Source organism: Engraulis encrasicolus, chromosome 24 (genome assembly GCF_034702125.1).
Source record: "Engraulis encrasicolus isolate BLACKSEA-1 chromosome 24, IST_EnEncr_1.0, whole genome shotgun sequence".
Taxonomy (NCBI): domain Eukaryota; kingdom Metazoa; phylum Chordata; class Actinopteri; order Clupeiformes; family Engraulidae; genus Engraulis; species Engraulis encrasicolus.
In genome coordinates, this window is record NC_085880.1 from 24,076,265 (window position 1) to 24,088,583 (window position 12,319).

Here is a 12,319-nt window from a genome sequence, read left to right on the forward strand (position 1 = left end):
TGTGAATGCTAAGCAGACAGGAGGTGAGTCAGCCGTTGCAACCTGCAATATCCCGCTTCACAATTTAGCTGTGAAACAAATAAATAAGAACTAAATTAAGCCGTCGCACAGCAGTGAAGCAGCAGTGGGAGGCAAAGACTCACACATCCTCCTAGAGACGTGTGTGTGTGTGTGTGTGTGTGTGTGTGTGTGTGTGTGTGTGTGTGTGTGTGTGTGTGTGTGTGTGTGTGCGTGCGTGCGTGCGTGCGTGCGTGCGTGCGTGCGTGCGTGCGTGCGTGCGTGTGTGTGTGTGTGTGTGTGTGTGTGCATATGTGCGCTTGTGCATGCGTGTGTGCGTAGAGTGTGCATAGTGTGTGCATGTCTCAAGATGTGTGGGGGCATCCAACAGAGACACTTGATATGCTCCTCTCTCACTCTCTCACACACATTCATTTCCACTACATGTTTATATGTTATTTTTCCCAAAGGCATGAGGGTTGACTGTGTTTTATGTACAGCAGGAGATCAAGATCAATTTCCTGAGAATGTTGGAAAAGAAGGCTTCTCACGCTGACAGTGACAATTACCTCCTCCAAGTTAAATCTAGTCAATTATGTTTTTTAGTAAAGAAAGCTTTTCACTCTGACCGTGACACTTGTTACCACCTCGAAGTTGAATCTGGTAAATTATTTGGCTAAAGCTTTTAATACCATGGGACTGTGATACAACACAAGGTGCGTCTCACCAGGTAGAGCAAAGCCTCTGAGATGTGCAAAGAGAGCATTTAATTTCCATCACCTACCGTTCACTGTATCCATGAAGCCGCTGAACAAAGAAAAATGACCACACGCACACACACACACACACACACACATACACACACACACACATACACACACACACACACACACACACACACACACACACACACACACACACACACACACACACACACACACACACACCTACGGACACACGTACGTACGCACACAAACACACACACACACACACACACACACACACACACACACACACACACACACACACACACACACACACACACACACACACACACACACACACACACACACACACACACACACACACACACACACACACATGGGAGGCTTCAGACAAAGCTCTTGGCAGGGAGGTCCTCAGCTATAATCCCTGATGAGGTCTCTCAAGGCCAATCCAGACAAAGAGCTACCATAGCAAAATAAATGACACCTATTTTCTTCACCTCATCCCTTATAGGCTCTTTTCCACTGCCGTTTTTCTGGTAGGCCTATAGCTCGACACAGCGCGACTCCGCCACCATTTTTTGCTTTGCAATTCAGCTGTGTCGTGCCCTAGAAGGGAAAAAGTGGCGGCCGAGTCGTGCTGTGTTGAGCTGTAGGCCTACCAGAAATTCAGCAGTGGAAAAGAGCCTTTTGTCTATCACATTTCTCTCTCTGTCTCTGTCTCTGTCTCTGTCTCTGTCTCTGTCTCTCTCTCTCTCTCTCCTCCTCCTCCTTTGTTGTCAGCCCCTTTGAGAATATAGTGGCCATCTTCATCCCTTGTGTATTCATAGCTTAATTTTCTCTTAATCCAACACACACACGTACACCCTTCCACAGGTCTGGGACAACTGACCCCTTTGACCCCTTTGATCCAGGACGACTGACCCCTGTGGATCCTTGGTCCTGTGTCCATTTCTATTCCTATTTGCGTGTGTGTATATGTAGGCCTACATATGTACATCTACTGTAGCCCAACCGCAGAGGAGGCAGAATGCAGTGCTGGTCTACTGTAAGCTGTGAAGATGCAGTTTATATAACTGATGCAGCTTGATGTACTGTGAAATGCACAGAAACACACACACACACACACACACACGCGCACGCACGCACGCACGCACGCACGCACGCACGCACGCACGCACGCACGCACGCACGCACGCATACACACACACACTACAGTATATAATGAACAAGAATATGTCAGGCCTTCAATCACTGTGTGTGTGTGTGCGTGTGTGTGTGTGTGCGTGTGCGTGTGTGTGTGTGTTTCTATCTGTGTATGTTTCTGTGTGTGTTTGTGTTTCTGTGCCTTTGACACGCACTAGGGCTGTAACAATATTGTATCGAATCGAGAAATCGTGATACACGCGGTCACGATACTGTATCGCGATACAAGAAGGCAGTATCGTGATACACCCTTTCAAAGTTCTGTTACCTTTCAATTCAGAAAACAACCACATGACATGATGTGATGGTGCTTCCAAGCTTCAAATCAATATCATTATTATTTGTAAACTTTTTTTTACATTCTTAGTAACCACTTGTAACCTATTTTACCTAGAAACGATCATCAAAAAGATACATTTTAAAAATCGTGGGGTGTATCGAATGATAGGTCAAAAATCGTGATACGAATCGAATCGTGACTTGAGCATATCGTTACAGCCCTAACACGCACACACGTTTAATGTGTGTAGCATCAAGGCAATTTGAAGGTAATGATGTGGAAAGATTGGGGGCTGGGGAAACTCTTAAGAAAAAATAGGTTTAAGCATTAAGCACAACATGCTGTTCTGATTCAACAACATGGATGTTCGCCCTCTCATCAACCTTACTGGTCATGAAAGACAATGATTTTTGCAGTTCATCGATGTCATTGATCTCTAGGTGGTTAGAACTGACTGTGAATTGTTCATTCTCCAGCAAGATGATGAACAATACCAGTGTCAATCAAGAAAATAAATCTTGTTTGTCTAAATTTAATCATTTAAATTGCATATGTGCAGCTATTCGGTGTGTGTGTGTGTGTGTGTGTGTGTGTGTGTGTGTGTGTGTGTGTGTGTGTGTGTGTGTGTGTGTGTGTGTGTGTGTGTGTGTGTGTTTTCCGCTTGGTTTGTGTAAAAATGATAAGCAGCCACTGCAAAGAGCAGAAAAGAATGAATGAATCACAAAGAAACGAAGGGATGGTGAAAAGAAAGGAAATCAAATGGGGCACCTCGTTAAAGCTGCATGTTTTGTGGGCAACGTTGGTGACACAGGTGGAAGAGTAAAAAAGAAAATGGCACCTGCTCATCAGAAGACAAACACTGAAAAGCATAACTTTCCAAAAAAGGAACAAAGATCTCTCTGTCCTCTGTCTCCTATTTCTCATTTTCCCTTTGTAGTTGGTTCGTTACCTCTTTTTGGTAGGCCTATATCTTTTTTACGTTACTTTACATTCTGAGACTTCCTCTGTCCCCTTGAGTCTCCCTGCCTGTCCCCTTGCCTGTGTCCCTGCCTGTCTGCCTGTCTGTCTGTCTGTCTATCTGTCTGTCTGTCTGTCTGTCTGTCTCTCTGTCTGTCTAGTATGCCTGTCATGTCTTCAATTCTCTGTCTCTGTCTCTGTTTCTGTCTCTCTCTCTCTGAGGGACTGTTTCTGAGTGACAACTTTGTGTCCGATGCATTTATGAAGTGTGTGAAGGCAGACTCAAAATGGTTGCATACATCACAACATGAGTGACTTTGGGTATTGGCGGATACTAAGTTCAGAAGAGTACACAGTACTTCCAAGAAGGAAACGTTTCCCACAGATAAGCCAAAATTACTAAATGAAGTAGTATGAAGAGATTTTTCACGGCAATATTCTGTTTCCAGAAAACAGAACATTTATTGTTGTCGCTATGAGTTCATCACCTGTTGTTCTCAAGAACTTGATGTCAAATCAAAGCAATAATAACATTTTAAGGTTACAGCCACCTTTTTTCAATTTCAATTACACAGATAACAACACTGACAGTATCTTAAACACGGATACAATCTGGTTTCCGCTTACAGCTGCACTGTAAGGGATAAGCAAAATCAGGGCCAACATGTTTACAGACACTCTTGATGGAAGGACTGTATGCTTTTGTAAAATAAGCTCAACCGTGTTGGCTACAGTCTTTAATGTTACGCAAATACACGACACCACATGTTATATGTTGCCTGAATAATAATTTTTCATTACATCTTCTGGTGCAGTGTCCCCAATGGCAAGTCATTCTCCAGTCCCCACCCCCCTCAAAAATAGAAAATCCCTGTTGATCCCTCCACAATGTACTGCAAATATCAGAGGCAATAACAACACTGGCAACATAAATGTCACCAACGTGGCGGTAAAAGACACCCAGATAAACATCTTCTACAACAAACAAACAAAGAAACAGGGTTTGACAAAGACAAATCGAGAGACATTTTTAAAAAAAATCCAGATGTGGCCCCTCTGTGTGGAACTAAAGATTCTAACTAGGCTTTTAACCGGCTCTGGTGCGACCACAGACACAAACGAACCATGGAATCATGGAATGTTGCGTCAAATGAACCGTTTCTCCCCATCTCATCTCATCCCATCCCAGGGCAACAGTGATTGAAGTGGCTCATAGTTTTAGAGCTCATCAGACATGCAGGAAGAGGCAGGAGGTGGTGGAGGAGTAGAGGGCGGTTGATGATGGCCAAGGGGACTTGAGTTCAATCAAATTAACCAGCAGCTCTCTCTTCACTCTCACTCACATGGCAATTAATGACTACACAGAGCTCCATCCCCTTTTATGAGGTCGAACACTCAGGCCCACATACATGCACGCACACACACACACGCACACCACACGCACACGCACACACGCACACACGCACACACACAAACACACATACACACACACCGACAGCACACTATACCAGAGAGAGAGAGAGAGGTGTTATTAGAGACTTCATCTGTGTGCGTGGGAGAGAGAGAGAGCGAGACACACACACACACACACACACGCACGCACGCACGCACGCACGCACGCACACACGCACACACACACACACACACACACACACACACACACACACACACACACACACACACACACACTATCCTAGAGAGAGAGAGGGGGGGGGTCACTTTCAGTGACTTTGTGGCTGATAGGCAAGTAGCCAAAAGCTAATTTAGATATTGTTTAGGTACTGTTGCTCATTGGTGATTGTCATGTTAGTGGAGCAGCTTGTTAAAGGGTGTGACAAGTAGCCTAAAATGTGATGCCTCGTTAGTGACAGACATAAACAAAATGGATCCCCTCACTGGCATCTGTTGGGCTTTAGTAGGAAATGGCCTACATTGGTTCTTTTTGATGGGATTTCTAGCCCCTTTATTTGGACAGGACAGTGAAGAAATGACACAAACCTGGGTCACTGTGGGCATCTGCCTATATACTCTACCGCTATGTGGAACGGGTGTCTTAGCACTAGTGTTATAGTACCCGAGACCGGTCTTGGGACCATTTTTCTCTGGTCTCAGTTCTTGTCCTGGTCTCGACTTGCTTTAGCCAAGTTTATATTAGAGCATGTTCATTTTGGGCCATAGAGTTGAACCCAATTGTGGTACTTTTGTTTGTCAGTTCACACTAGTGTGAGATCACAATCTCTAGCACTCCAGGGCTAGTCTGTTTACAGTTTTGACTTGGTATTGTCTTGTCTTGTCTTGTCTTGTCTTGTCTTTGTCTTGGTCTCAACTGGTCTGTCTTGGTCTTGGTCTCTGTCTCGATATGCACCTCCGATATTGGTGGTCTCGGACTACGCGGTCTCAACTTAGCACAGTGTGCACCCCAGCACCCCCAAGGAAAATGTCTTGAGACAGCCTTGTAGCCAGGGTGTTCACAGTGTTCAGCACCAAGGAATGTATACCTACCTTATTTCCCAAATGATGTGACTTGACTCAAAATCAATACCGTTGGCCACCTTACAAACAAGAAACCAAGGCTATAGAATGCTTTTACAGTGCATCACCTGAGAGGAAGAACCCCAAATGAGGATCTGTGATGACAAAGAGCCATGCTTTCATTTCCTGTCCTCATGGAGGGAAGTCATTGGATCCCAATTTAGACTGATTTCTAGTTGTGAATCTCCTTTGCTGGGTTTCTTCCTTATCTGGCCGGCATAAAACTTTAAAATGTCTACTGTCTACTTATGTTGAGGAGGACGTAGGCCAACAAGCTAAATCAATGTCACTGTCTCAGAAGCATGAACACACATACACTCACACACACATGCGCGAAACGCGCACGCACCCCCCCCCCCCCCCAACTAAGAAAACTAAGCTTTGCACATTCAGGGGTTACTTTTACAGGTGGCTATATGTTGCCATCTAGTGGTGGCATTATTAAACAAAGACACAATTCTCAAACAGACACAATTCTCAAACATGTTGAAAAAAGGAGAAATAACTTTATTGTAATGTATATGTGTTATTATTATTATTTACATATGGTGAATTATTTATATATTATAAAATTATCAATTATATTTAAAATATATAAATATATATATTAAAGATTATATATTTATACAGTGTCTCTTCTTTTTCAAGTACCCTAACCATTCTACACTCTGGCTCTCCTCCAAGTGCACACAATTTGGGGGAGGGGGGGGGGGGACGACACACACCCAGACAGACACTTAAAAATGACTTTTTACAGTATTTTTTACAGTACAGTACAGTCCCATAAGTCCAGAAGTACATGTTCTGAGCATGCTAGCTCCAACGCCGACCACATAGGCCTGTCATGTGAGGCCAGCGCCTCCTCCAGTCCTCACGGTAGAGGTAGAACATTAGACTAGATGTGACCCAGCCCTTTTCATGGCAATCCTGGCAGCCATTAATTGTAAGCAGACTGTTGCAATGTAAAGGGATGGATAAGTGGGCGCATCTCTGTCAAAACTGGCTTAATAATCTGAGAATTTCCATTCGTTAAAGTGACCTGCTAAATATCTGCCTAATTATTATGAACTGATTTCAGAAGAATTCAAAAGAATTACATTTAAAGACATGCTTGTGATTTTGCATACTTGTAACGTTGTTGAAGTTTTCTTCAGTTTGGCACTGCATTTCAGTACACAATAATAAAAACTCTGGTGCCAATATTTAAAAGAAAACAGAGAACAAATCCAGAGAGAGTATTTACAAAATACAGAGTCAAATGGCTCCAACAGTGGAGTCAAAAGTCAGTGTGAAAGTCTGCTGTTGGCCAGCGTAATTTCATCTGGGCTGCTCTTAATATTATTTACACAATATTGGTTGAATTAACTCTGAAATTTTTCCACTTACCAAAGAGTGAAATTAACACTATTATATGTTTTGTATTGGGACCACATGTTGTGAGTTAATTCCAACCCCTTAAAACCCCATTAAAAGTTACACATTTTAATGCTGGTATTTTGCATTATGTAAATATACTGTATAATATGAAATAGCAATGTGCCAACTATGGCCCTGCCGTGGGCAACCCGTAGGGCACTCGCCTGCCGTGCGGCTGACCTGGGTTTGATTCCCGGCACAGGTGCTTTGCCGACCCCTCCCCGTCTCTTTTCCAATTCGCTTCCTGTCCACCTCTCACACTGTCCTGTCGTAAAGTCGTGAAAAGACCACAAACAAAAAGAATGTGCCAAATATATGAAAGCACTATAGAAATGCAGTCTGTTTACCATGACGGTGTAAATGAGGGCGTCACTGGTGGTTTTGGTTAGGTGTCGCTGGTCAAGCTTCCTCTTCGGCTGAGCTGCAGGTTTGCCACTCCCAGCCTGTTGATGGAGCCCTTGAGCGCGTTCCGGAACATGGAGCTGGAGAAGCAGTAGATGATGGGATCCAGGGCGCTGTTTAGGTAGGTAAAGCCGATGGACAGGCTGAACAGCTGGGTCACCAAGCTGTAACCTTTGCAGTCTGATTTGCGGTACCTCGAGTAGTAAATCCCAAGCAGGCCCGTGAACACGCCGGGCCCGAAGCACACCAGGAACACCAGGACAATGATCCCCACGGTGCGAATGGCGCGCCGCACCTTGTTCTCGCGGTCCAAGTTGCGCTGGCGCAGGATGCAGGCGATGCGAGCTGAGCAGAAGATCAGCAGCAGCAGAGGCAGGAAGAACTCGAGCGCGAAGACCAAGTTGTGCAGCACGATGGCTGGAGGGGGCTTGGTGTACGAGTCGAAGCTGCGACACAGCGACGTTTTGCCGACCTTCATCAACTGCGTGGCGAGCAGCGGCGCCCGCAGGCCAATCACCACCGCCCACATGCCAACCGCCACCTTCCACGCCTGCTGCGGCGACATCCGGTTGACACAGTGGTGTGGGTGGACCACCTTGAAATACCGGTCCACTGCCACGGCTGTCATGAATGCTATACTGGCCGAACGGTTGACGGCCAGCATGAAGAGGTTGACGCGGCAAAAGGCGCCGCCGAAGGCCCAGTTCTCGCTGGCCAGCAGGTAGTTGATGCGGAACGGCATGCTGATCAACAACAGGCAGTCAGCCAGCACCAGGTTGAAGAGGAAGATGGCGTTGGGCCGCCAGCCCTGCATGCAGAACCAGAAGATCCAGAGAGCCACCAGGTTGCCGGGCAAGCCCACCACCAGCTCGGTGATCATGACTGGGGGGAGCACGCGCGTCACCAGGGTCTGCGTGGAGTGGTTGCAGTGGAAGTTGTTCAAAGGTACGACAGTGCCGTTAACAGTGGTGTCGTTGATATCCATGCCGACGGCCTCACACAACAAGCACACACTCACGCAACGGAAGAATTCGAAGAAGGATAACGCAGGTTTCAGTTCCGAATATGTGTGGTAGGGAGTTGTCTTCTACTTGTTCGCTTTCCCTTGTTTAGTTTTCAATCAAGAATTCAAAATGGACTTGTTACTGATCTCGGACCGAAGTTCCTCTCTGTGTGACCTGTAAACACAAACTGGCTGTTAAATACTGGTACACCATCATTGCCAGTGCAGACATAAGCCACAGAGTCAGGAAGTGTATATGGGCCATTGTACAGTTTAGATAGTTGCAAAAACACTGTAGAAGAGCTACATGTTGTAGTAGTTGTGAAAGTGTGAAAAAAAGGGAAATTAGAAAGACATGTCAGCTTTTCTTCATTCCCACTTCCTCACCACATCACTGAACTTTGCCACCACTACCAACATGCCCTCTTACTTTGGACATGGGTTTACACTTATTTCTGATCTGGGTCTCTGTCTCGTTAGAATCACATTAGACACATTGGTATTTGGTACATATCTATGTCCCTTAACAATACCCCCAGGATATTCACTGCATCTGGACTCTTCTTACAAGCCAGCACCTCATTGGGCCCTTAAGTCATTTCAGTGGTTCTCTTACTTACACAGCCCTCATCAGATCCAAATAAGAACCAATTTACATAGATACATTGTTTAAATTTAAATTGGCATGTTTTTGTATTTCCTTCAGTCCTCTACATGTAATGAGGTAGAAATACAAACAGAAAAGAAACTAAACTAAACTAAACTAAATATTGAACATAAGAAAAAGCATGTGAAAATGCCAGATTGAGTGACCCATTGTCTGACAATGTTCAGTTTTCAACCCATTGATGCCTGAAGCACCTGCAGAAATGGGTGCTAAATGCCTAAGCCCTTTTTTGAGAAATAATGTTTTCTGCTTATAAAAACCTAAATATCTCAGATTCCGAAGCGCATAAAAACACGAGATGAGTTGCATTTAAACGCTAAGACGCTCATCTTGCATTACAATGTGTTAATTTAGCTCTAGCATGCCAACAATTTTAATAAAAATATCTCAAATCTGATGAGGCTGAATGTTGCATCATGCAGCTCCAGGCGTCAGGGTCAATGTTGCGCAGCGCAACATCCAGTATCAATGGGTTAAGTAAGGAACAGGAAATTGAAAGAGGTTGCAAGACTGAATTCAACTATTCAACAATGACAATTCAATTTATCTAATGTAAGTAATTGTACCCTATCTCTCATTCAGAAAAAAAAACTTAACTGTATGCTTCACAGTGCAATACACATAGATACACCAATATAACATAAACGAATATAACATAAACACTCCTTTGACTTACCTTTCCACCTCTCTGTTTAGGGTTCCAGTCAGAAAGTCAGTTCAGTGCATCACTAAACACTAGGTTCTGGCACAGTAAGTTGGAATACACAGTATTGCAGAGCTGCATGTTCCAGAGTCAGAGTGGGTATGACTCCTGTTCCTCTGTGCCCTCTTCTGATGCTCATCCTTTGAGTCACCAGTTTAAGTCCTCCCCTTGCATTATAGGGGAAGAAACACACTGTGACGCAGAACAAAAACAAAAATGCCAAAGAAGCAGGAAAGGGGGATAGATAGAAAGAAAGATATAAAATGAAAGATAAGAGGGAAAGATATACGTAGAGGGGAATATATATATATTAAAAAACAGGAAGAAAGATACTTAGTTGAACTGAGTTTTTTAAAGGGAAGGGATTATCTGACATAAAGAAAGTGTGAAACTCTATGCACATCAATTTCTCGTCGGTTGCAGTCATGCGTGTATGTACACTCGCGCGTGCGCGCACGCGCACACACACACACACACACACACACACACACACACACACACACACACACACACACACGTGCACACGCACATACGCAGGAAGAGAGATTAAGGAGAGAGAAAATGAATGCATGTCATGATATGATCCAGACAAACTTTTCTTCAGACTTTATTCTGCCCCAAGGAGTGGTACAGTGGATGCCAACTACAGAATTTGGTGGTAGAATGGTTGTAAACCTCCCTCCTGAAGCCTCGTACAGATGCAATGACTCTGAGCTATTGTCCTAGAGTACACCAGTGGCCCTCAACCTTTTTTGAACAATTGCCCACTAGACCTTATTGGAATCCTTAAGCATACCAACGCCCCCTTTAGTATTAAAAAATAAATAGACTGATGCCCCCTAGTGACAACTATCCACCATCATTCTCAACTGTCCCCTTTTCAATGCCTCCCAAGGGCTCCCTAATTCTCCCATCAAAGAAGAATGGTGAAGCTGCTTTCGAATTCTAAGCACCCAAGAGATGGCACACGTTCCCACTTTCAACCAGAGATCCTCCATCCATTGACATCTTCAAAAGCTGAAGACCCACCTCTTCCCCCTCACCTACTTTTAGCTACTGAGACCTCACTCCAATCACTGCCTGCTAATGACCCCTCCTAGCCCTCGAACTGCTAAACCTCCCAGACTATGTATTCTCTCCACACATTGTCTCCACATCTGCAAAACTTTATTCTTTTCCATTCATTTTCTAGTTGGCAACTAGGCAGAACTGCAAGATTATTGGCTACAATGGAAACCAATCAGAGTGAACCTTCTCCTCTATTATACTTTCTCTGGTTCGGTCTAGTGTTGCCCCCTCCTTCTTTTTCTGTTTCTGTGGTGTTTGGTGGCAGCTTACATATGTGTGCTACTGCCATCTGCAATGCTAAGGTAGCTCCATTTATTCTCAACCTAAAGTCTGCAAATGTCTCCTAACCCTCTGTTTGTGTTACGGTCAAAAATGACAGTTTTGAAACTTCATTCTTAAATAACTTCTCTATTTTTCATCATACACAAGTGACACTTCATGATATCCTCCAGCTAACCTATTCAAATGGTCAAAATTAAATATAATGAAATTCCTAAAGAATTGTGGAAGATACACCAACTTGTTACATTCATGGTGTTTCGGTCAAAAATGACCGGACCATTAATTTACATCTCCCAAAGTTATATACAGTTACATTACATTCACTTTACTCTCATATTCTTTTTTGTTAGGCTTTTCAGAATACAACCATATGTGCCACATTAGTATAGATGTTTACAGTTAGTTGAAATACTTGAAAAAAGTAAACTGTTGTGTCCATATGCAATGTGTTTAATGCATATACTCAGTTTAATGTGTTATTAGGAATCCAGGACACTGAGGGGCGCTAGTGGGACGCGCACTATAAATAGGCATGATGAAGAAATGTAATGTGATTCATGAAGTGAAGTTATGAGATAAAGCACCTCTGTTCCATATACTCCTGTGTGGTTAATGTCTGATACCGAACAACCTACACAACAAAGTGGCGACGAGAGAAGGAGAGAAACTACTGAAATGGCTCTACTATCCTTACAACCTCCTGCTGCATTCCTGGACTGCCCAGGCGAACCGAAAAAGCTGTTCGATAACTACCTGCTTGCTATCGGGGGAAGCGCCTTTCCCGCCGAGAGGAAGAGAGCCCTGCTGATTCACTGCTTGGGAACAGAAGGTAACCGAATCTACAGTACCTTACCACTCGAAAATGATGATTACGATGGCTCCGTTGCGGCTTTGGAGAAGCACTTCAGTCCGAAATTGAACATTGTTGCCGAAAGATACCGTTTTAGGCAAAGAGCACAAGCTGTCGGAGAGTCAATTGACCATTACATCGCAGCATTGCGTGAGCTCGTGAAAAAATGTGATTTTGGGGCAATGGAGGACGAAATGCTTAGGGATCAAATTGTGGAGAAAACAAACAGTG

General features: G+C 44.1%; 1 protein-coding gene across 1 annotated transcript; it reads right to left on the reverse strand.

Moving 5' to 3' along the window:
* Nucleotides 1-7,066: 7,066 nt before the first annotated feature.
* Nucleotides 7,067-10,003, reverse strand: hcar1-3 (hydroxycarboxylic acid receptor 1-3). The gene is made up of 2 exons (XM_063192316.1): nucleotides 9,862-10,003; nucleotides 7,067-8,693 (listed from the first exon to the last, which is right to left on the reverse strand). Exon 2 carries the CDS (start codon nucleotides 8,498-8,500, stop codon nucleotides 7,499-7,501), a length of 1,002 nt encoding a protein of 333 aa, XP_063048386.1. The 5' UTR covers nucleotides 8,501-8,693; nucleotides 9,862-10,003; the 3' UTR covers nucleotides 7,067-7,498.
* Between the last annotated feature and the right edge of the window lie 2,316 nt (nucleotides 10,004-12,319).

Coding starts and splice junctions, on each gene's coding strand:
- hcar1-3 (XM_063192316.1), bottom strand. CDS start 8,500: ATGGATATCAACGACACCACTGTTAACGGCACTGTCGTACCTTTGAAC.